At 34.4% G+C, this 21029-nt stretch overlaps 1 protein-coding gene across 1 annotated transcript in view; it reads right to left on the bottom strand.

Annotated features, from left to right (window-relative positions):
• Positions 1–21029, bottom strand: part of LOC103798250 (sodium channel protein type 1 subunit alpha-like) — a gene marked incomplete at its 3' end in the record, with an annotated part of 61617 nt that overhangs the window by 16079 nt on the left and 24509 nt on the right. Inside the window, 9 exon segments of the mRNA XM_009070501.1 lie at positions 6550–6672; positions 9219–9392; positions 10891–11045; positions 12335–12452; positions 15429–15911; positions 16579–16935; positions 17551–17724; positions 19976–20214; positions 21002–21029. The exon segment at positions 21002–21029 is cut by the window's right edge and continues 17 nt beyond it. Of these exon segments, the coding sequence (XP_009068749.1) occupies positions 6550–6672; positions 9219–9392; positions 10891–11045; positions 12335–12452; positions 15429–15911; positions 16579–16935; positions 17551–17724; positions 19976–20214; positions 21002–21029 (1851 nt within the window).

The following is a 21029-nucleotide window of genomic DNA, read 5'->3' as shown; positions in this document are numbered from 1 at the left end:
AGATGATCAGCTATGAACTGGTTGTCGAGACAACACAGGGTAAGATTTAAATATATATGTGAGAGAAAGTCCAACCTACTTGACATGATCCAAATAATGATTCTAGGGAGGAACTAGGATCCTTAATGTAGATTAATCCAACTAATTAGGACCTTCTCATTTTCAATTAATTACTCCTTTCTATTTCATCTTACTGGATTTCTTGCAAGAAACTTTCATAACTTTGTCCCAGAAACAGAAATCAGGGTGGTACACCATATTGGTATGAATGTGTGATATATAATCCACTAATTACATTCCATTTTTCCAGTATTTACCTCACTGCAAAAAAAAAAAAAGAAGTTCCCAGCCCAAACAAAAAATAATCCCCACCAAAATGAAAATTGAATACCCCTCACTCCTCAAAATTAAAAAAATAAAACCACGAAACTCCCTAAAAGTGCTCATATCAAATAAGAATTTCCCATAATCCACCTTGTGTGTGTTGTCTCTTGTTATTACTGTGCACATCTGAGAATTGTCTGGCTTTGTCTTTTTTCTATCCTCCAACCAAAATTAGGGTCATTTTATGGATTTTGCCTTTAAGAAGTGCATAGTAAAAGAACTAGTTGCCACCTTCGCTACACAGTTTGCCTTAATGCTATTTACATACATTTATTTCATTCTTAACTACATCCATGATCCATAATTATGCAAGCCCAGAATTAACTAACATTTAGACAAATGTTTAGAAACATTGGAAGAAAATTGAAAACTAAACCTAGAATCTCATTCTAGAATAAACTGATGTTTATCCTTAAGTCACGATCACTAAAAATTAGTAAATTGAAACTTTGTAAATTATGATAGTGGGACTATAATATTCAAGTCAATTTAAAAAAGCACAATAGATTGTTTCCTGAAAGAAATACTGAATATATTTTATCAGAGTTTTAGAACTGGTATGAGAAGCACCTTGAGTGAATTGATTGAAAAAAATTTATGAAAAGTCTTCAATTTTTGAGTGAAATGAAGACTATATTGGGAATACACAGTGAAGATTCCTAGAAAACTACCATTTAAAGCAGTTGGATTTAACTGAGTATACAAAGGCAGGCAGATGGAAAGAACCAAAGAGACCTGACAAGGAGTTACAAGTAAATCTTAATCTGAACAGCAATGAACAAATAAAGTTGAAGTAAGAGGTAAAAGATCACTGAGGAAAAGAAAATCACTCCCTTAACAAGTCAATTACTGTATTTTCTACCTTTCTGTAATTGTTACTGTACAAGTGCACCTGACTGAAGAACACTTCTGATAGTGAATTTTATCTTCAAAGGAGTCAAAGTACTTCCTCAAACACTTAACACATGTACTATTTTTATAACACTGTTCTGGAGAAGTTTCATTCTGTTGGGTGGTGAGTTCATGTCTTGGAATGCTACAGCTGTTAGACGAGAGCTTCTGCAGGTCTGTCCTAGCTTTTATAAGAAAATTTAACTTGGTGGAAGTAGCAACACAAGCATTTATTATCCATGTAAGACTCTATTAAAAGCAAGCTATGCTTTTGGATTTAACAATGGACTGGAGGTTCTGGAGCAGCCTGATTCTCTTTCTCACAAGAAGTCAAGTATGCGACAAAGTACTTTTGAAGAAAACATAGAAGAAAATGCATAATTCAATAACTATCTGCCAAGGAATAAATCGCATGGCTCCTTTTGTTTGAGAAGATCAGGTAAATATTGTAAAGAGACATGACCATGAAAACAGAGTAATTACTTGATGTGGGACCAATATCTTTGCATTTCACTGTGTGCAGTGAAAAAAACCCTTTTTGCCCTTCCTGTTGCATTTATGAAATGTTATTGTCCTTTACATGCCCTGTAAAATACAAAATATATTATGCATCCCATTCAAAGTTCATTAAATTTTGATCTTAAAAATAAGGATTTTCTTTATAGTACAACAAATATGGAAAAAATTAATATCAGTTTCAATTATATAAGATGCTTCTTCAAAAGTTCTCTTCTGATTGTAGAATTACAGTCTAAAAACTGCTAAGAGATTTCCTGTATGATTTATGAACATCTATGCAGAGAGACTTCTTACATCAAAGTCTGTAAAGTTTGTAATTGTCTTTCAGGAGATATAACACGCCTAATAGATTTTACTTAAAACTCAAAGGTATTGAATAAGGCACAGTCCTCAAAAAAGTCCTTCAAAGTGCATAATCTTTACATCAACAAAATATATTCCTCTAGTTTTGAGAGAAACTTGTTGAAAATAGTGACTACACTTTCTTGAGGGTGAATACATAAAATTCTTAATTGTGAGATAAGATGATAAATCTACAGTGAACACAGTTTATGCTGATAGATCATTTACACTAAAGCTATAAAACCCCCTGCACTAATGATACCCTCCTACACCTAGTGGTTGCAAGGCTTGTGGTCTAAAAAGTGGATTTTTCAAATTACTGTAATAAATGCGATTTCTTTATATCACTGACAGGTCTCCTGCAGGATGTTTCTAAACCCCGAGAAAGATAATACTGGTTTTGGCATTTTATAAAAATTACAAAAACTTGTCTCAAACACAGGCGAAAGAATACTGAATTTAGATTCCAAGAAGGATTTTGTATGTTATATGGTGTCTTGTGTTGTCTGTATATACTTGAAACATTTTATATAATGTAACATATAGGAGCTTAAAAGTTGCACAAAAAAATTCATCTACAGTTATATAAATATCTGTGGTTGTTACCATTCAGATCTCAGTGTTTTGGTGTGTGCTTAATGAATTAAGAGTAATGTTCAAAACTTTCCACAGGATATTTTTGAACATATGTAGCTGTATATTGAGTAACAGAGTAAAGCCAGATTCAAATTTTTAAAGAAAGCCAATTTTTACCTCAGTTAAAAATGCAACTTAAAATAGCTGAAGTACCTTTCTCCTGTAAAAAACCTCTGGAAACTCTAAATAACAATGCTGATTTTCTCATAAGTTTTCATGTTGCTTCTGTAACATCAAAAATGTCAAAGAATTATTTCCAACAACGTAAAGCAATTAAGAAGAGGTGTAGGGTGAATATAGATCATCTACTTTTGCTGGCACTGGGATTTTCAAATAAGATTGTCTCTCCTTCTAATCCTAAATATACAATGCAGTGATAGTTAGACTGTACTCATTAAGGGTAGAAAAGGGGGAAATACTGTACCCATAATACAGATAATGGGAGGAACCAGTGGTCCACCCCATCCAAGCTGAAGAAAGGTTATCCTATACGAAACAGAAATATATAGCCTGTTATTAGTTGTGAATCTGTAATGACAGACACTTGATGTTATGTTTTATAACTCAATCATATGAGAAATGTTTCTTTCCTACTAATGAAGTTTTGAGCACTCTTGAAAATGTCTCATTATCGCTTTCCTGGTAAGGGAATCTAAGGAATATATATTGAATTTTAGAGGATATTTAAGATACCAAATACTCTAATTAAGTTTTACAAGTTATGAAATTGGACTGGAAATTTGAAATACAGTAAATGTTTAAAGCCATAAGCCAGAAATATGCATAAGGCATGCAAAACTGAAAGTGCAAGTGGATTTCAGATTGTTTGCTGCCTTCTACTATTTCTCTAATAAATAAATCAAGCACGGCATGACATGCTTTATTTTGTGAAATTCGACACAAATGCATGCTTTCTTGTCACTTAGTTCTCTAACTCAGCAAAGCAATGTATACTCAGTATTCTACATTTACAGGTAGCATACCAATTCAGAACTAGCGCAAAAGCATTGTATTGCAAGTACTAAAAAGCTAAACAAAAAGCAATGGGTATATTCAAATCTCAGCTTGCAGCTACCTCTGCTTAGTACGTACGCTAATTGAGATGAGAATATAAACCCTAAGACAGAAATTTAAATTAAATCAAAGCAATCCTTTACTTTGCCTTCCAGCATCTGGGTGGAGTTGGTTTTGGGATTCACTATAGAAAGTGTTAAAATTTCTCAGATCAGTATACTAGCAGATATTTTAAATGCCTTTAATATGGCAAAATTTGCTTCTGTGTTTTAGGCAAGCACAGGCTATGGATCACTTGTGCCCGATTTTGGTGCAAGTGAATCATATATCTCATATTCACGTTGGACAGAGAACTTATCCCATTTATGAAGCAGCATAATTATAAGATTAATAAGTGCATACTGTAGCTCTAGACTTCTAAGAATGTAACTTAAAATGTGAAGTATGTTTCATATTTAAGGATAACAGAATAGTCATTAGGATATACTGACTTGTAAAATGCTGCATTCTTCCAATTCACAAGGATGATAAACTCATTTAAGAAAAACATTGATTTACAGTAGTCAAGAACTTGGCAGATTGTTTTACAAAATGATACAGAGCTTTTTACATACACGAAATTTTGTGAGATACTTAAGATATTTTATATTTTCAAGGCAAAATTTACACAGTTTCGAACATAGGGGTAAGCATTAAAATTTCAATCCATGCTGAATAAAAACTCAGCTTGTTTTATCACAGCTCAATATAGGTATGGAAAATATCAGAATGCAAAGAGGGTTGATTTATTTTTACTTTCTGCAGACAGAAAAGAAGAATCTCTTTTTATGAATTCTTATTAAATGAACTCAGTTTGTGAGAACACTGCAATTTAACTATAGTCTTAACATGAGCTGGTCAGTTATTTATTATTTGAATATTTTACTGTTTGTGAGTATTCATAAAGTAACACCAACATCTGTCAGTGAGCTGTTATGAATACTTGCCAAGTGCTTTCAGAAAAAAAAACATTTTCTGAAGTGCATGTAACCAATAGTACAGCTAAGGCCTATAGAGTTGGTCAGTCAAATTTGCTAAGTACTTCATTGACTATCATTAATATTGGAGAACAGAGCTGGAACCTTTCTGCTATTCAAAGCTTGTCTGTGATTCCTACACAGTAAATTGCCCATGAATTAATCATGTTGTGGAGCTGAAAGTCTATCATATGATTGGGCTTCTGGCATAGTTTCATAGTTATTCAGTGAGAAATAAGGGAAAGCAGGAATAGATTTTAAATAACAGGTACTTTTCTTTGAGCATGAATATTCTAAATCTTTTAAGTGGAAAATTTACTAAGGCAATCATGTAAGGATACAGAAAAATTGAATAAAACATTTGGCCATCAATTTTGACTCTATCTTTCTAGAATTGACCTTTTTTTTCATTGCCATCTAAAGAGGGGCATTTTTTTCTTCCTGTGTAACATCTGTACTGGTCTTCCAGTCCTCCTGCAGCTGACCAGAACATTATCCCCCAACATTTTTCTGCACAAAACCACATACATTTATCTGAATGTGCATGAACAGTAAGTACAAGGAAAGACAAAGAGAAAATGGCTAAATCAAATAGCTGTACATTCAATCAGTAGTTGTACTTGACCAGCTCTTACTCTGATGAATATCAATTCATGAGTTTCAAATGAGGAGAAACCAGTTCAAGTCAATTTGCTGTGTGAAGCTGAAATTTATTCATCTAGTAATCATTGATTAGCAATATATTTTCTGCTGCATTCTGAAGTTGAGATAGGTAGTCTGATGAATGCAATTTAAGGAAAAGAATCCAAAGCCTCAATTTGACTTCATTAAGCTTGGATTTGTTTCTAAAGATTGTTCAGGCAGTTTATTCCAGCCTATTCCACTTAAGAGACTTGAAATTCATTAGTGCATTGTTTCCTCTTATGTCTCCATGGAGCAGGAAAAAGCATTCTCTTAAAACATATTTCATTGACATGCACATAGAGTTAGTTTGTATTCAGTGGCTTTAGGGAACAGAAAGTATAAACTAAAGAAAAAATAAGTTAAAATGCATCCTTGAGTGAGATGAATAGTAAGCAGGGCCTCTAAGTTACTCAGAGCAGTAAAAAATAACCTTATAGACATTGTATTGAATATTGAATAGAGATTAGCTGAAATTATAAAAAGAACACATTTACCTGCAAAAATAATTTCATAGAGAAATTAAATAACTTGACTTGTTTTTCAGGCAGCCAAACTCAGAAATAGATTCAAACCACTAGCGGATACAAATATATCTGTAGTACCATCTATTAAAATTCAGTGGGGTTAGACTAACGGTGATTTATCCAATATAAAGAAAATGAAGGATTTCTACTTTTAACAGAAAGCATCTTGGTTAACTAATGCTAAATTATATTCCTGTATAAATATACTAATATGTTTATCAGTAAAAAATTAATACAATTTGGTTGCTTTTTATTAATTATTGGGTCTGTCAAGAGAGTTCATTGTTGGTAATTTCAAAGACTTATATGAAAAACTCCTGAGATTGGCTAGAAAGTAAAGTAACCTTAATGAATGTAACTTCTATGTGATACTGCATATGGATTTAGGTGAATTGATGAAGCTTTTTGCTTATCTGTTAGTAAAAGATATGCAATAAAAAGATAGTGCAGCCTTTCTGCATGGACTTGTCATTCCTTATTCTGCATGCATGTAATCTTTCTATGCATGCATAGTTCCAGATTCTTTCAGGTTGTCTTACCCTCATGCCTTCAAATCGTGACAAAGCTCTTAGAGGTCTCAAAGCTCTTAGTGTCCTAAGGGACTTAATGGCACCAAGTTCAGAGTAACCCAATGCATTTGCTGTTAAGCTAACCAAAGAGACCTATATGAAAACAGGAAAGTAAAAGTTATTATATGGTACATACTACTTTACATAACATAGATGTGAGATTTACACTTCTTTGGAAGACTCTAATTTTCTATCACTTTCTTCAGGAATAGGAAGTCTTTTAAATAAAATAATATAAAATAAGTAATTAAAAACCCCAACAAACAAACAAGAAAGAAGTAATATGTGATAAAAATAGGTAAACAAAAATATAACTACTAATATTTGGACACAATAATACATCTGAATTTCATATTTTGCTGGTGATTTGAGGGCATTAAAACCCACAAAAAGCAAATTAAATTAATCTGTCCTTTTTACCAATTTAGGTATTGCTCTCACTTTTCCTTTGCTTTACAGTGCTGTTGGGATCAATAAATATGATTGATAATGACCATTTGCTTGCCTGCATCTGAAAGGGACGTGATTGAAGATTATGTTGAATTAACAGATGGGTCACAGAGCAACACTGTTCCTCTGGAATTTGGTAGAAAGGACTGATTTTTCTGTAATCAGTTACACTGATTAATCCTTATGCCTCATTGTTGAATTTATGGGCTTTAGAAGCTGCCATTTCTAAGACCTTGTAAGAACAGTTCCATAAGGTGGCAGAACTCGGCATGCCTTTAAATCTAAGATTTCCCTATGTTACCTCAGTGAAAGATACCACATTCTCCACACTTGTTATGGCTCCCCTCTAAAATATTTCCTTCTGTTTGTCTCCCATTTCCCCTAAATATTCCTTTATTATGCTGTTCTAATTTCTTAACTGTTTGTTGGGCCAAAATAACATAATATACTCTTTAAAGAACAATATATTGGTTAAAGAGAACCTTAGGACTGTGTTCTTTAAGAACCATATTTTAAACCAAGCATTATATGCAAAATATTTAGCTTTTAGAAGTTAATAACTTTTCTGTACTTGTCAATCATGAGCTCTAGCAATTCACAAAACTAGGTTCTTTTGAAATCTGAATTTCTTTATTCAGCACATTCATAATACTACTGAAAACTTTAAGGCTGCCATAATGTAAAGCAAAATTAAAGAAAATATCCATGTGTGTAAATCCAGGATTTAGTCACAAGTTTATTCAGACACTTCAATGTGTACTAGACCTTCCCACAATGATGCATTCCAATTTTCAAATTCACAAGCGGGCTGTTTGGCATATTACACTTTAAATAAGGTCAAATAGTAAAGAAAATTAGCTTAGAAAAGGAACAGCTGCTTCTGCCTGCAGGTTTCTTCAAGATGTTTTGTTATAGGTGCCACTTAGGTACCCATTTTGAGAAGAATTTCGATACTAAAGATCAAAGTGTTTTCCAAGACAGAAAGTTTGCACATGATTCTCTGTAGCTGTGTAAGTGGAGTTGAATCCTACATATATTTAAACCATAATGTACACAAATCAAAAAGGTTGTAGACACCTATCACAAAACAAAGCTGAAGAAAATTAGCCCTTGTATGCTGGGAACACGTTAAGAAACTGTTGGATTTTTGGCAATTCTTTGGGACAATAAATGCTTGTGAAGTTTCCCTTTTACCTATTCAGCATCTGTTTCTAAGACACCTAAACCAGGACAAAAAAAATAATAATTTTTAAATCGAGCTTTTTTAATATTTGGGTTTTATATATGCTTTACCAGAAAATTCTGTCTTAAAAATGCAGCAACTGGTTGTAGTTTTGTAACTATGTATAAGATAGTATTTTACATTCACACACAGAACTTCATGGACTGCAGAAAGAGTATGCATTCCTCGACATTGGAGCTTTTCTCAAGCAGGTATACTTAAGATATTCCTAAATTCTCCATAATTGTATGAATACATCAAGAAATCTCTCCCATTTCCTGGTACAGTGCAGTAGAGTAGAAACTATGAGATAACCCTTGCAGGAAAGATTATTGAGCCTGATTTCAAACATGGCTGTGAAGACTGCAGGTTCAGTAATATTTACTGGACTTCAATACTATAATTATTAATACTTTAATACTAAGTAAGCCACACTACCAATGCTAGAGATAGATCTTGCTTTCTGTGTAAAACCTTAATTTATCCGTATGCTGAAATTTGTGGATGTGATGATCATTTTCTTGCCAGAGGAGTTTTGATTCAGATGTGTGTCTGACGTCCAGTGGACCAGACATCCATCTAAATGCTGGATTTGACTTACACCATAGCAGGAGGGATGGTGGGTCTGAAGGTGGGAATGAGCAGCCCAGGCCAGGATGAAGGACAGCATGACCTCTTTCAACAACAGTGTTAGGGTAAACCTTTTAACTGCTTGTGGGGCTAACATGTGGGATTCTTTTGTTAGCAGGAGAACTTCCAATCTTTCTTAACTCTGTGGTATAGCAAGGCAGTGATGCAAGTATAAAGTGAAAGACAGAGAAATAACAGATTTTTTTTTCAAGCTACCTTACTTTGTAAATTGAAAAGTAAACTAGTTGACATAAATAGTTGTTATGATTGCAGAGAAAGAAATTTAAAAAATAATCAGATAAATGTAAAAGTAACACCTAGGAAATATACTACATACATCGACAATCAGGAAGTCCAGCCAGCACCAGGCATTAGTAAAGTATGTTTGGTAGCCATAGGCCACCCACTTCAGCAGCATTTCCAGAATGAATATGTAAGTGAAGACCTTGTCAGCATATTCCAGCATGGTCTTGATAGTTTTACGTTGTTCAATATATATATCTTCAAAAGCCTGTGAGTATAAACATTCAAAGATTTGTTATTGTTTGTTACTGCATATACCTCAGGTTGTAACAAAACAAACCAAAAAAAAGCCAATAAAAAAGGGAAACAATCTTTCTTCAAGAAAAGGCATGAGTGTATCACTTTTATCTAAAGCTTCCTTTTGGCTAACCCAGCATACATCTGGTTTTGCCGTATGGAACTATATATTCCAGTTCACAGGAGGGAGAAGCAGATATTACACAGGAACAGTCCACTGGTCAGGGATTTGCTATTTATTTATTTATTACTGATGGTGAATTCTTCTCAGATCATTTTACATACTGATAAAGAGCATTGATTTTGAAAAGTGTCGTGCCTGAACTGAATTCTACTGAAATTGTTTGGCTGTGATGATAGTGAGGCCTGTCTGGTGCATGGCCTTGAGGTGAATGTTGGGAAACAGTACTGACAGGTCCAAAGAGACCTTTTCACTATCACAAACGAATTTGAAGGGAGAGCAGGGTCTCACATCTCCAGAGGCTTGGGCTAATACATGGTCTGTGAAGCGTTTTCACAAGATAAAGGTTCTGTGGATGACACGCCTTAGGTTCGCAAGCACGATATGCTAACACCATGGGATCTCATCTCAAACTTCCTCTAAATATAGTGATAGAAATTGACTTTTATCAGATCTCTTTCCAGTACTTTTTTCTCATTTAAATTCTTGTCACTGAAGATTTTTTGCACTTAGTTGCATCAACCTAGATTCAATAGTGTAGACTTGAGTTTTTTGTTACACAGGGGGTTTTAAAGGACAAGGAAGGTGTCACATGATGTTTGTTGTTATTTGTATTTTTGAAATAACATGTTATTCATATATTTTATTTCTTCTATTGTTATAGGTTTATATTATGGTTGGCTTCTTTTTATTCTGCCATCATACGCTTGTTAAAGCAAATTGGTGGTTTTACAGATGTCCTTTTAGTTTACATGAGTGTGTGTCAGTGGGAGCTGAATTGCAAGCCTAAATACGAAATTCTTATTCTTAGAAAGGAATCATTAAAAGCAAACAGTCTTAGTCTTTCTTGCTGTTCTAGCACATAACATTTATAAGACTGCAAAACCAGCCCTGGCTCTTGCAAGGTATTGTGAACTGTTTATGCCATTACAGTTACTTGCAAACTCTTCAACAGTGACAGTTCTTTTCCCTGAGTTACATCAGTAAACACCAGTGAAATGAGAGAGCAAACTCAGATAACAAACTTAAATATGTTCTTTTCACATGTTGTTCTTCTCCCTGCCTCCAGCATATCACTCTCAGCAATAGAGGTAGGCTCTCCCTAATCAATTATGTCTGTTCTTTTTTTGAGAAGAGACCTTTTTTTCCATTTTTTCAAAGGCCTGACTAAAATTTAGTCCTCTCATTTGAAGACATGGAATTGTGTTAAATTAAGGCAATCTTTGAAGAGCCAACATTTCAGAAGTTTTCTGACAACACTGTGACATTCTGTTCATGCTTTACTTACCAGAGCTCCACTACTGAGCAGAATCATAAAGACAATGAAAGTCTCAAACCAGTTGTGCTCAACAATCCTGAAGCAGGTTTTTCTAAGGTTCCACCACTGCTTTCCTCTCCCTTCTTCTACACTTACTTGACAGCACTTGAACCTTCTTACACAGCCTTTACAACAGCGTATGTAATGAGATGGGGAGAAAAAGAAGAGATTTTGTTGAATTGCATTGATTTTGGTTATGCCTTCTGTTAATGATGCAATGTTACCTTTACAAAAGCTGCACCATTTAGTAAAAACACAATGGATTTCACCTAGATGACCTTCTAGTTAAAAATATACAAACTCATCCAAACAGTGAGTAGGTTTATGTGGTAAGATATGGATAAGTTATATTAAATTGTACCTTCTGTTGTTCGGGAAACTCAATTCAGACAATGTTGCATTCATTGTATGAAAAAAAATAATATCTTATCTGAGTTCTGGGCTTTTCAGTACCAGCTAATTTCTCTAACTTGTGCCCCCAATTTATTTCAGCTTTTATGATTTAGCTGCTGACTTGATTTTTTTCATCTTTCTTTTAGGCAGATAAATACTAGTAATTGGCAATGGTATTTTCCTTGCCAAACCCAAGACTCTTACAGTACTACTTCTTACAAGTTCAGTGTAAATATCTAAAGAAATGTCTGTTATCACATTCAGAAATAACCCAACCTGACAGAAACATTTATTTTCCAATGTCTAAATCTAACTTTTGTTTACAGATAACAAAAATGGCATTTGTATCCTTAGATTACTGTTTTAAACATATTTCTTTCCCCACTTCCTTCACATGCACACATCCATAAGGTTTCTCACAAAGAAATGGCTTTGGATAAACATTTATGACCAGCTTCTGGTTTTATTGAATTGTAGGCCAATAGAAGGAAGAGTGAAAGATGAAGGAGTTCACCAGGTGAGACTGTTCTTGCCTCAGGTGGCACACAAGGCTCTCCCTTCTCCTTTTGCCAATTTGTAGAAGGTTCATTTAGCACTTTGCACAAGACCACTCAGATGCAGCTTTTATTTGTCACTCAACGGCTGTTTCCATAATTTATATTTTATAGGCACTTTATAGATGTCTATGAAGATTGTTTTATTATCTAAGAGACTGTAACTAAACCAAGAAAGTACAGTAATTCATACTGAAACAAAACTCTCAACAATGTATTTTTCTTATTTTAAGAACAGTGATACATTTCTGATAAAATATTTTCTTAATTGTTTATCTGATAAATAGTATAATTGTTGTAGCAATGCCCATATGATAAATTCTGGACCAAAAGAACTACTAATAATGGTCAAAATTTAAATACTAGCAAAAGAGTAATATGATCCATAACTCTTAATGCTACATTTAAATAGAATATGATTCTATGATTCTATGCATTAGTATTATTAGTATTTTTGTTCCAAACACCTTCTGTGAAGCAGGCCTCTGGCTCCTGGGCTTCTTCAGGTTCAGCTTCTGGTTGTTCTTCTGCAGGAAGTCCAATATCAACTGTGCTACCTTCGGATGAGCTAGATGAATTTAACTTCTGTAAAGGAAAGAAGCATCACAAATGCACAGTAAATAATTTTAAGGCAAATATTAGTTGATTTTGGAAGAAGTAAGTAATTAGGCCATGCATTTGAATGTTCTAGAATTCAATGTAAGTAAGCTGCTGATAAATATCTGTGAAATTGTACAATCTTTGGTTTTCCTTCACATTGTATGGATCCATTAAATAAGTGTATCAGTGACAGGTAAGACTTGAAACAAAAATATGCTTTATATTGAAAAATATGGATGGTGATGCTAAACCTGCAAAGATTTATGACCACAACAAGCCATAAGTGGTAATGATCTCTTGACCTACATAGAAATAATGAAGCTTAAATAAGTATGCAGGAATCTGCAGTGTCTACTGAAAAGCAGGTAAGAGCCTAAAAATAACTATGTAAATGAGTGGGGAGCTCAGAGAAATGAGTGAAAAAAGCAGAGGAGGCCATACTTCAGACATCTGGATTAAAATTGCTGAAAATCTAGCTCAGAGTGAAGCAGAATCTGCATATAATAAGGCTGAGGTAGCTTAAGCCCATAAAAGATCAGATTTTGTCTTATCAACAAATTTTCAGTAACATGATGAGCACAAAGAGAAATGTAATGTGGAAATCAAATTTTTTAAAAAAGATCACAATTAAGCTAATTCTCATCCTTAAAATTTGAACAGTGTTTCAAGGTGTAGCTGGGACCTGGTTGCAATCTAGCTGTTTGGTATCATGGCAAAAGATTGTGTAAGAATGGTGAAGGAAATATATTTAAGGATGTCAGGTTAAACAAAATAATGGAGTAAATGCTATATAGATCACTGGGTCCAACCATGAAAGCAGCACTGCCAAGCCCACCACTAAACGATGTCCCCAAGGGCCACATCTGCATGTTTTTTGAATACCTCCAGGGATGGCAACTCAACTACTTTCCTGGGCAGCTTGTTCCAGTGCTTGACAACCCTTTCAGTGCAGAAGTTTTCCCCAATAACCAATTGAAACCACCCCTGGTGCAACTTGAGGCCATTTCATCTTGTCCTGTCACGTCTTATTTGGGAGAAAAGACTGACTCCCACCTTGCTACCAGCCTCCTTTCAAGTTCATCAATGCTAGTTTGCAGCAGGCTTTTTACTATTGAGGGAAAAAAAATCCTCAAACCCTAACATAACTCCTCCCAAAACAGTAGTAATAGTAAGTCAGAAATGTCATAGTAGTTTTTCAATGGGATAAAAGATAACCCTGTTCCTACAGGTAACAGCACATGACAGAAAGCGTTCCTAAACTGAAACTATTTCAAAACAGAATCAATTTTCCATTGGTGAGTCATAAACCAGCTTGTGTCACTCCATTTGACTGCCTGCTCTGTGATGGGTTGGAAGACCAGACTGGCCAGCATGAAGGTAGTTGTGGGGAGAGTAGATGATGAGTCATTTTCTTTCTCCAAAGGATCTTTGTTTAGATGTTTTATTTTGAAATTCTTCGTGGTGGAGTAAGCTCATAGTGTGCTCAAATCAATTCTTAGAACCTCTATTGTAGCAGTGGTTCAGAAGTTTGAGTCAAGGGCAAATTATACACATTTTGGCTAATATTTAACAGGCAAAGAATTATTAGTGTTTTAGATATTCATTGGGAAATGGGAACAATGCTGTGTATGAAATAGGTTGCCATTGGGAGAAGCTGTTTTCTACAGGTCTCCTTTCTTGGGGGAAGATCCAAAGATTGCATTTAGCGTAACAGTGGGTTTTTGTTGAGAGCACTAGGGGACTTATGCACACTGAAGGGACAGTGGTAAAGAATTCAACTGCCCAAGAATTAAGTGTCTGAAGTATTGTTAGCAATACAGCAGTAGAAGGGAGGGGGGAAGATGAGCTATAGTATAAAGAAACTGCATTGCCACCAGAACTGCTACCAGTTCCTTAAATCAGAAAATAAATTTTGTTAAGTGTCTGGAGAGATAATTTTCTAATTTGATTAAAATATCGATAAAGTAAGTATCTGAGAGTGTAGTTGTTTTGAAAATTCTGTTATTGAATAATTTTGTTAAAATAGACAAAGTCAAAAAGTCACATGAAGAACAGTTATAGCCTTAATATGTTTTTTTAAATTACAGTTCTCAGAAAGGCTTTACATCTATAGCCTGCTTTGGCATTCTGTTAGCAGCATTTGATATTTTCTTCTGTTTTTTTAGTTCTAACAACTCAGTGAATTTGAAGTATATGGAAGAGTCTATGGTTAAGACTTGTTTTTATGGGAATCTAGGTCTAGAAGAGCTGACAATTTTAAAATCTAAAAGAATTCCTGTGTCTAAACTTTATGTTTTCTGGTTTATATCTACTCACAAAAAAAAAATCCCATAGAAGGGGATTTTCTGAGTGGCAGAGAGAATCATAGAATTTAAGGGTTGGAATGGAACTTATAGATCATCTAGTCCCAACCCCCCCCTGCCATGGGCAGGGACACCTCCTCACTAGATCAGGTGGCTTCAAAGCCTCCTCCAGCCTGGCTTTGAACACAGCCAGGGTTGGGGCAGCCACCACGTCCCTGGGGAACCTGTTCCAATGTCTCACTAAATGTATTACAGTCCTCATAGGATCTGTGTTACAGGAGGCAAACAAATGTTACTGATGGAATAACTCTGTAGATAAGGCACTACCCTGTACCAGTTGTTGCAACTACCATATGGACCATAAACAGTTTTTACAGATGAGTTTGGTCTCCCACTGACTGGCCTCTTATCTCCTCTTGGAGGCTATAATTTTTAACCCTTTCACAGACTTTTGTTCATCAAGAATTAAACCCTTATTTATACACTCATTTATGCCCGTCTACAAAGTGTCAAAATAACAAATGATCAAGAATTGAATACACTGGCTTATGAAAACCAAACCAAACTAAACCAAAAAAGCCCCAAATAAACAAAAAAACCTCCTAGAAAGCAGAAACCCTCAAAAGATCAGAAAGAAATTCACAAAATATCTAAATACCTCTTTGCTTTCTTCCAAGTCTGATTCACTACTGAATTCCTCTGTGTTCAGATTTTCAAAGTCGGATTCACCCACAGCAATGGGCACTGTCACAGTGAGGCTTGGGTTGTTTATGAATGACATGTAATCACTTTCATCAATTATGTATTTTTCCACACTGCTGCCTGTGCCTATACCACTGGTGGTTCCATTTGGATCTTTAATATAGTCATGATCTTTGCTTAGTTCCACAGTTGTATGGTTAGAAATACAGCTATTTTTGTTGTTCAAATCGTCAAGTGGCTTGATTTCATCTAGAGCTTTTTGTTTTTTAACAAAAGATTTTTGGATGAATTCACGTGCTTTTCTTTTTACATAATCTATGCCTTTCTGCATTCTTGCTACAGCAATTTGGAGATTGTTCATTTCATTATCATCATCTGTCACAGCCAGGTTGTCTGCACTAAATGAGCTCAAGAGCAAGGCCAAAAATAAGTTCAGTACCTGCAGAAAGATACAAAAAAAGGTTGTTCTAGACTTTATCCCAACAAGCAACATTAATTTTATTAAAAAAAGTCTTGTTAGTGACATCAAAGATAGAAATCCCAATAATTCACCACAACCAAAAAAAGACACTCTCAAAACTTTTCCTCTTCTCCATTAATACCCAAGTTTATTTAATTTAGCTTAGGTTGTTCACTATTCAAAAATATTCCTACTACTGACTAATATCTGTAAATGTGTCTTTAAATCCCCACAGTACAGAAATACTTTGGTGCCAAATCTTATTATCTAAATGCAGATATCAGATTTGCTATTCAGCATTATTAAAAAGTTTAATTTATCCCACCACACAGCAGAAATCAGATTGTTTAGGTGACTAATCATATGGGATAAATAATAAAAAAAATCGACAGCAAATGGTTTATAAAGAGCCCATAAACTAACATGATTTGAAGCACTAAATATTTACAAAGAGCCAAAAGACAAATTAGTCACATTCTTAAGTGCTCACTCTAACATTCTTAGGATTTTGATATTGCAGAATATTTTGTTGTCTATCCAAAAAAGCTCTTAAGCTTAACTTTAAGCGTTTTTTCAAACCACCTGCTTAAGTGCTTTGTTGAAGCAGAGCCAGAGCACTTAGTTCACTAATGCTTTGATTACATACCACTAGGTTTCCAATCACCATGACCATCATGAAGACAGTAAGGCACATGGCTTGGCCAGCAACCTCCATGCAGTCCCACATCGTTTCTATCCATTCTCCACAAAGCACTCGGAATACAATCAAGAAAGAGTGGAAAAAGTCATGCATGTGCCAGCGTGGAAGTTCACAGTCAGTTGAGATCTTGCAGACACATTCCTTGTAGCTTTTCCCAAACAGCTGCATCCCAACCACAGCAAAAATGAACACAATGATGGCCAGCACCAGGGTCAGATTCCCCAGAGCTCCCACAGAATTACCAATAATTTTTATCAACATGTTTAGTGTTGGCCAAGATTTTGCCAGTTTGAAAACTCGTAACTGGAAGAAAAGAAAAGTATTGTTAAGACAACCAGCAAGAAAGACACAAATATATTTTAAAAGTTAATTTGTGGAAAGATATCACTGCAAAATATGCCCTGAGCATGACAGTTCAGAGGGCATCATCTTGTCTATAAGCATGAAGATGGAAGGTTCCCTCAAGAAAAAAATTGTTAAGTTGGAGTTTAATATCCTCAAAGCATAGCTTTTACTAAGGCCAAAGAAGCTACCGGTCATATTAGAAGGAACAAAAAATCTAGGGTTCATCTGTTAAAATCATCTGGGCTGCTTTTCAACTGGTGTATGTAGAGCAGATCTATTCCTGTGATGCCAATCAGAGCACAATACAACTAGCCAGTCAATTTATTTCTTAAAGTGTGTATATACAATAGATACATTGGATATAGGTCCAGGGTACCCACTACTATCTCTTTGTCCAGATCTCTATCAAGTCCCATTGAAGACAGTAAGGTATCATAATTAATGAAGATTTGCACTAATGAACTTTTCATCAGGATCAGTATCATGGCATATATCAAGCAAATTTTTAAGGCAAAAATAGAATTATTTTAATGAAGCCCCATTGAAAAATCAGTGTAATTGTTGTATATTTACCAATCTGAATGATCGAAGAACTGAGAGTCCTTCCACATCTGCAAGACCAAGCTCAACCAAGCTAAGGGTTACAATAAAACCATCAAAAATATTCCACCCTTCCTGGAAATAATAGTAAGGATCCATTGCAATTATCTTGAGAAACATTTCTGCTGTGAAGATTCCAGTGAAGACCTGAGTTCAAAGTACAATTTGTTAATTTATTGTGAAACATAATACTACAGATTTAGCTGTTTTCTAGGTTTCTAATTGAAGCTACGTATCTGCAATGTCTTATTCAAAACTGATACTTAAAAATAGCTATGTTTACTGTAGTGATTTATTATGCCCACCTTCCTTGAACAAGTGCCATACAAACCACGTAAGTTTTCAATTAATTAAATTTTATACTAAACAAATTACATAAACTAATGTTTTATTACATTTATAATCCAATTTCAATTCTATCAGGATATGAACTTTCTCATGTACTGTACAAACAATATCCAAAATTTGATTTTCAGAACATAAACCAGAATGCTTTCCAAGAAATTACATGATATATACATATCTTTCTTGGTATATGAATTACAAATGAGACCAAATTGAAGACTTCAGAGGGGCAGCTTCTTCACTGGTATAACCTGCCATTCATTTCAACAGAGATATGATTTTTTTCGTACCAGATCTGGATCAACTGAGATATAACAATTTGCTGAAGCTGAGTAACTTCTACCTTGGTGTTGCCAGTAAGTTCAGTGAAGTTAATCAGCTTAATCATTTTGATGTCAGGAATGAAAGAGCATTTAAGAATGTATTTTAAACAGGGTATTGCTTGGTTTCTCATCATGGGATATTTGCTGAATGAAGTAGGAATCATATTTAGGCCCCACCAAGGTAATGACCCTGAGTAGCTTTGAGAGAAGTCTTGGGAAAATTTCCTGTAGGACAGGAATGTACTAAAGCCACTGTGAAAGACTGCTTGAGCCCTGCTCTGAAATGCTTTCTTTTTTTTTGGTTTTGGTAACCCATTTTCTAGCAAGCTGAACAGAAAATGGGACAGCTAAAGAGAATAATCTAAGTGGGATAATCAGGAGATAGGCTAGGAGTCTGACTTGCTCTGCCTAGGAACATGAATGCTCAGGATAGATTTTGTTATAATCTTTAAATACATTCTAGATACAGACACCAGAGAGTGAAAGGTTACTAATTTTTAAACTACAGGATTGGAACCCCTGAGGAAGACAGAGGAATGATAAATACAGTTTGAAACACTGACTTAGGTTCTTTACAATCAGGACAGGAATGTTTCCAAGGTGCCTTAAAGTGGAACTACTGGAACAGGCAACCCCTGAGAGCCTTTGTATTGCAGAAGGGGTTTATGTCAGGGAGCCTAAATCTGGAAGGGCATAGTCCTTCTAGCAAGGTTCTCTCACACTCCCTTTGTAGTCAGATGTACACCAAGACTTATATGGCATTTTCTTGGTTGAAAAACAAACCTATAAAATATTGCAATACAAGATTTTTACATTTTACTAGGAAACTAAGATTCAGAGTTTCCCTTATCTATTAATTTTCCCTCCTAAATCCTGTAGTTATTTACATGCTCTGAGATATTTTTTCCTCATTACAAAACAAGGATTATTAAAAGTCCCATTGTAAGAACTCAATTCTTAAAATAAGAGACAAAGTAGGACTGCAGCTGCAGATACTTCTATGTGATCAAACCTGTCAGTTCAAAAGCATGAGAGCTACAAAAACTTAACTACTGAAATCTTTAATAATTTATCTTTTTGAAGGATAAGGGAGAAAATATAGTTGACAACATGAGGAAAAGCTATCTTACTAATTATCTGAGGATAAAAAAAATAAAAATATGAGAGGAAAAAGTACTGCAGATATTTTTCACATAAAGCATATAAAGCAAGCAATCCACTTATCCACATAAAAAGTCTTTTACAGAAGAAAAATCTAGAAATGCTTTCAAAGGGATCCTTTAGCTATTACAAACTTCTCTTTGGGAAACAGCAATTCAAAACACATTCATAATTTAAAGATTTTTATTGTATTGATTAAGAATTAACACTATGATTATTTGCATAGTGTCTTTTTCATGGAAGTAGTGCATTTCCTGGTTTAGTAGTTACACAAATCAACTTCTGTTTAAGATGGACTTTACTTAATGTAGCATTGGAGCCAGTTTTTAAATTTTTAATTTGGCATTGCAGAACACTGCAATATATTGACTTTACAGTATACTAAGCTACATGAGTCAGGGTTGACAGTGAAATTTCCAAAAATGTTCTGATACTCATATCTGGAGGCCCATAAATATCCAATAAGCCTACATTATAAAGAGTGGGGAAAAAATCTGCTAAAACTCCTTCTTTCCATTATTTTAGACATATTTCCTTCCAAATCATGAATGCAAACCAATCTGACTTACCAGATTTCCAACTGAAAGTACATTATTGAAGTGTTCAGTCATCGGATAATGTTCCATAGCCATAAAGAGTGTATTTAAAACAATGCAAATCGTAATAGCCAGGTCGACAAATGGGTCCATTACCACTAAGTTGACGATGTGTTTTACTTTTAACCAATGTGGACTGCAGTCCCAGATCAAGAAAATATTTGCAAATTTATACCAACATGGTGGGCATTTCTGTCTCGATTCTTCAAGTTCTGTGGGAAAAGAAAGTTCATACAGGTAACTATTTGATTGCTCTAACATTCATCAATACTATATAAATTGTCCTGGTCAAGTTGTTAATCTGTACTGGTACTCATTAAACTACTATAAGCCCCCTTTATACAAGGCGTTTCAAGAAAGTCGTTTAAAACTGCAATCAAATATATTTACTGTGTTCAAAGTCTTCTCTATCAAGCACAACTTCTTAGCATTCCAATCACTATGCTGATCACTATCAATTTATGCATCAGTTTGCATTATGTATTCAATTTTTTTTGATTAAACTTCTACCTGTTCCTCCCACCTACTATTATAGTTTGTAAATATTTAAATTTTTAAATTAATGGTATTTAGATAAAAATTTTCATTCCTAGTTCAAGAAAAAAACCCATTTAGAATAGCACTTCTTTAAAGAGTAACTGAATAAATACAACTTCTAAAATTATGTATATATTTTAACAATGGTTGCATATCTTCAGTGGCCTTTTTGTCCAATAATTTTTTTTTATTACTGTGCATAAGAATCCACCCAGTTATGACCATCCACATGAGGTAGATGGTGACAAAACAATGAGATAGAAATACTTACATAATAACTTTAGTTATGTAATAACCTTAATAAATAATGAGCTTTGAGTTTACTGAGATAAATATGTGTCAGTTTGTGGGATGGTATCTGTTGCTTAAACTATTTTACATCAGTTTTTAAATTTCAACTCAAATTTTCAGAAATCCTCGGGAAAAGCAGGTATTAAGTATTAAGCTATGCATAGCACACACCTTCCACAGTGTTTGTGACTAGCAATAC

Source organism: Acanthisitta chloris, unplaced genomic scaffold (assembly GCF_000695815.1).
Source record: "Acanthisitta chloris isolate BGI_N310 unplaced genomic scaffold, ASM69581v1 scaffold8882, whole genome shotgun sequence".
In the NCBI taxonomy this organism is placed as follows: Eukaryota; Metazoa; Chordata; class Aves; order Passeriformes; family Acanthisittidae; genus Acanthisitta; species Acanthisitta chloris.
Note: the sequence above shows the minus strand (reverse complement) of the source record. Positions and strands in the feature narration are given on the sequence as shown.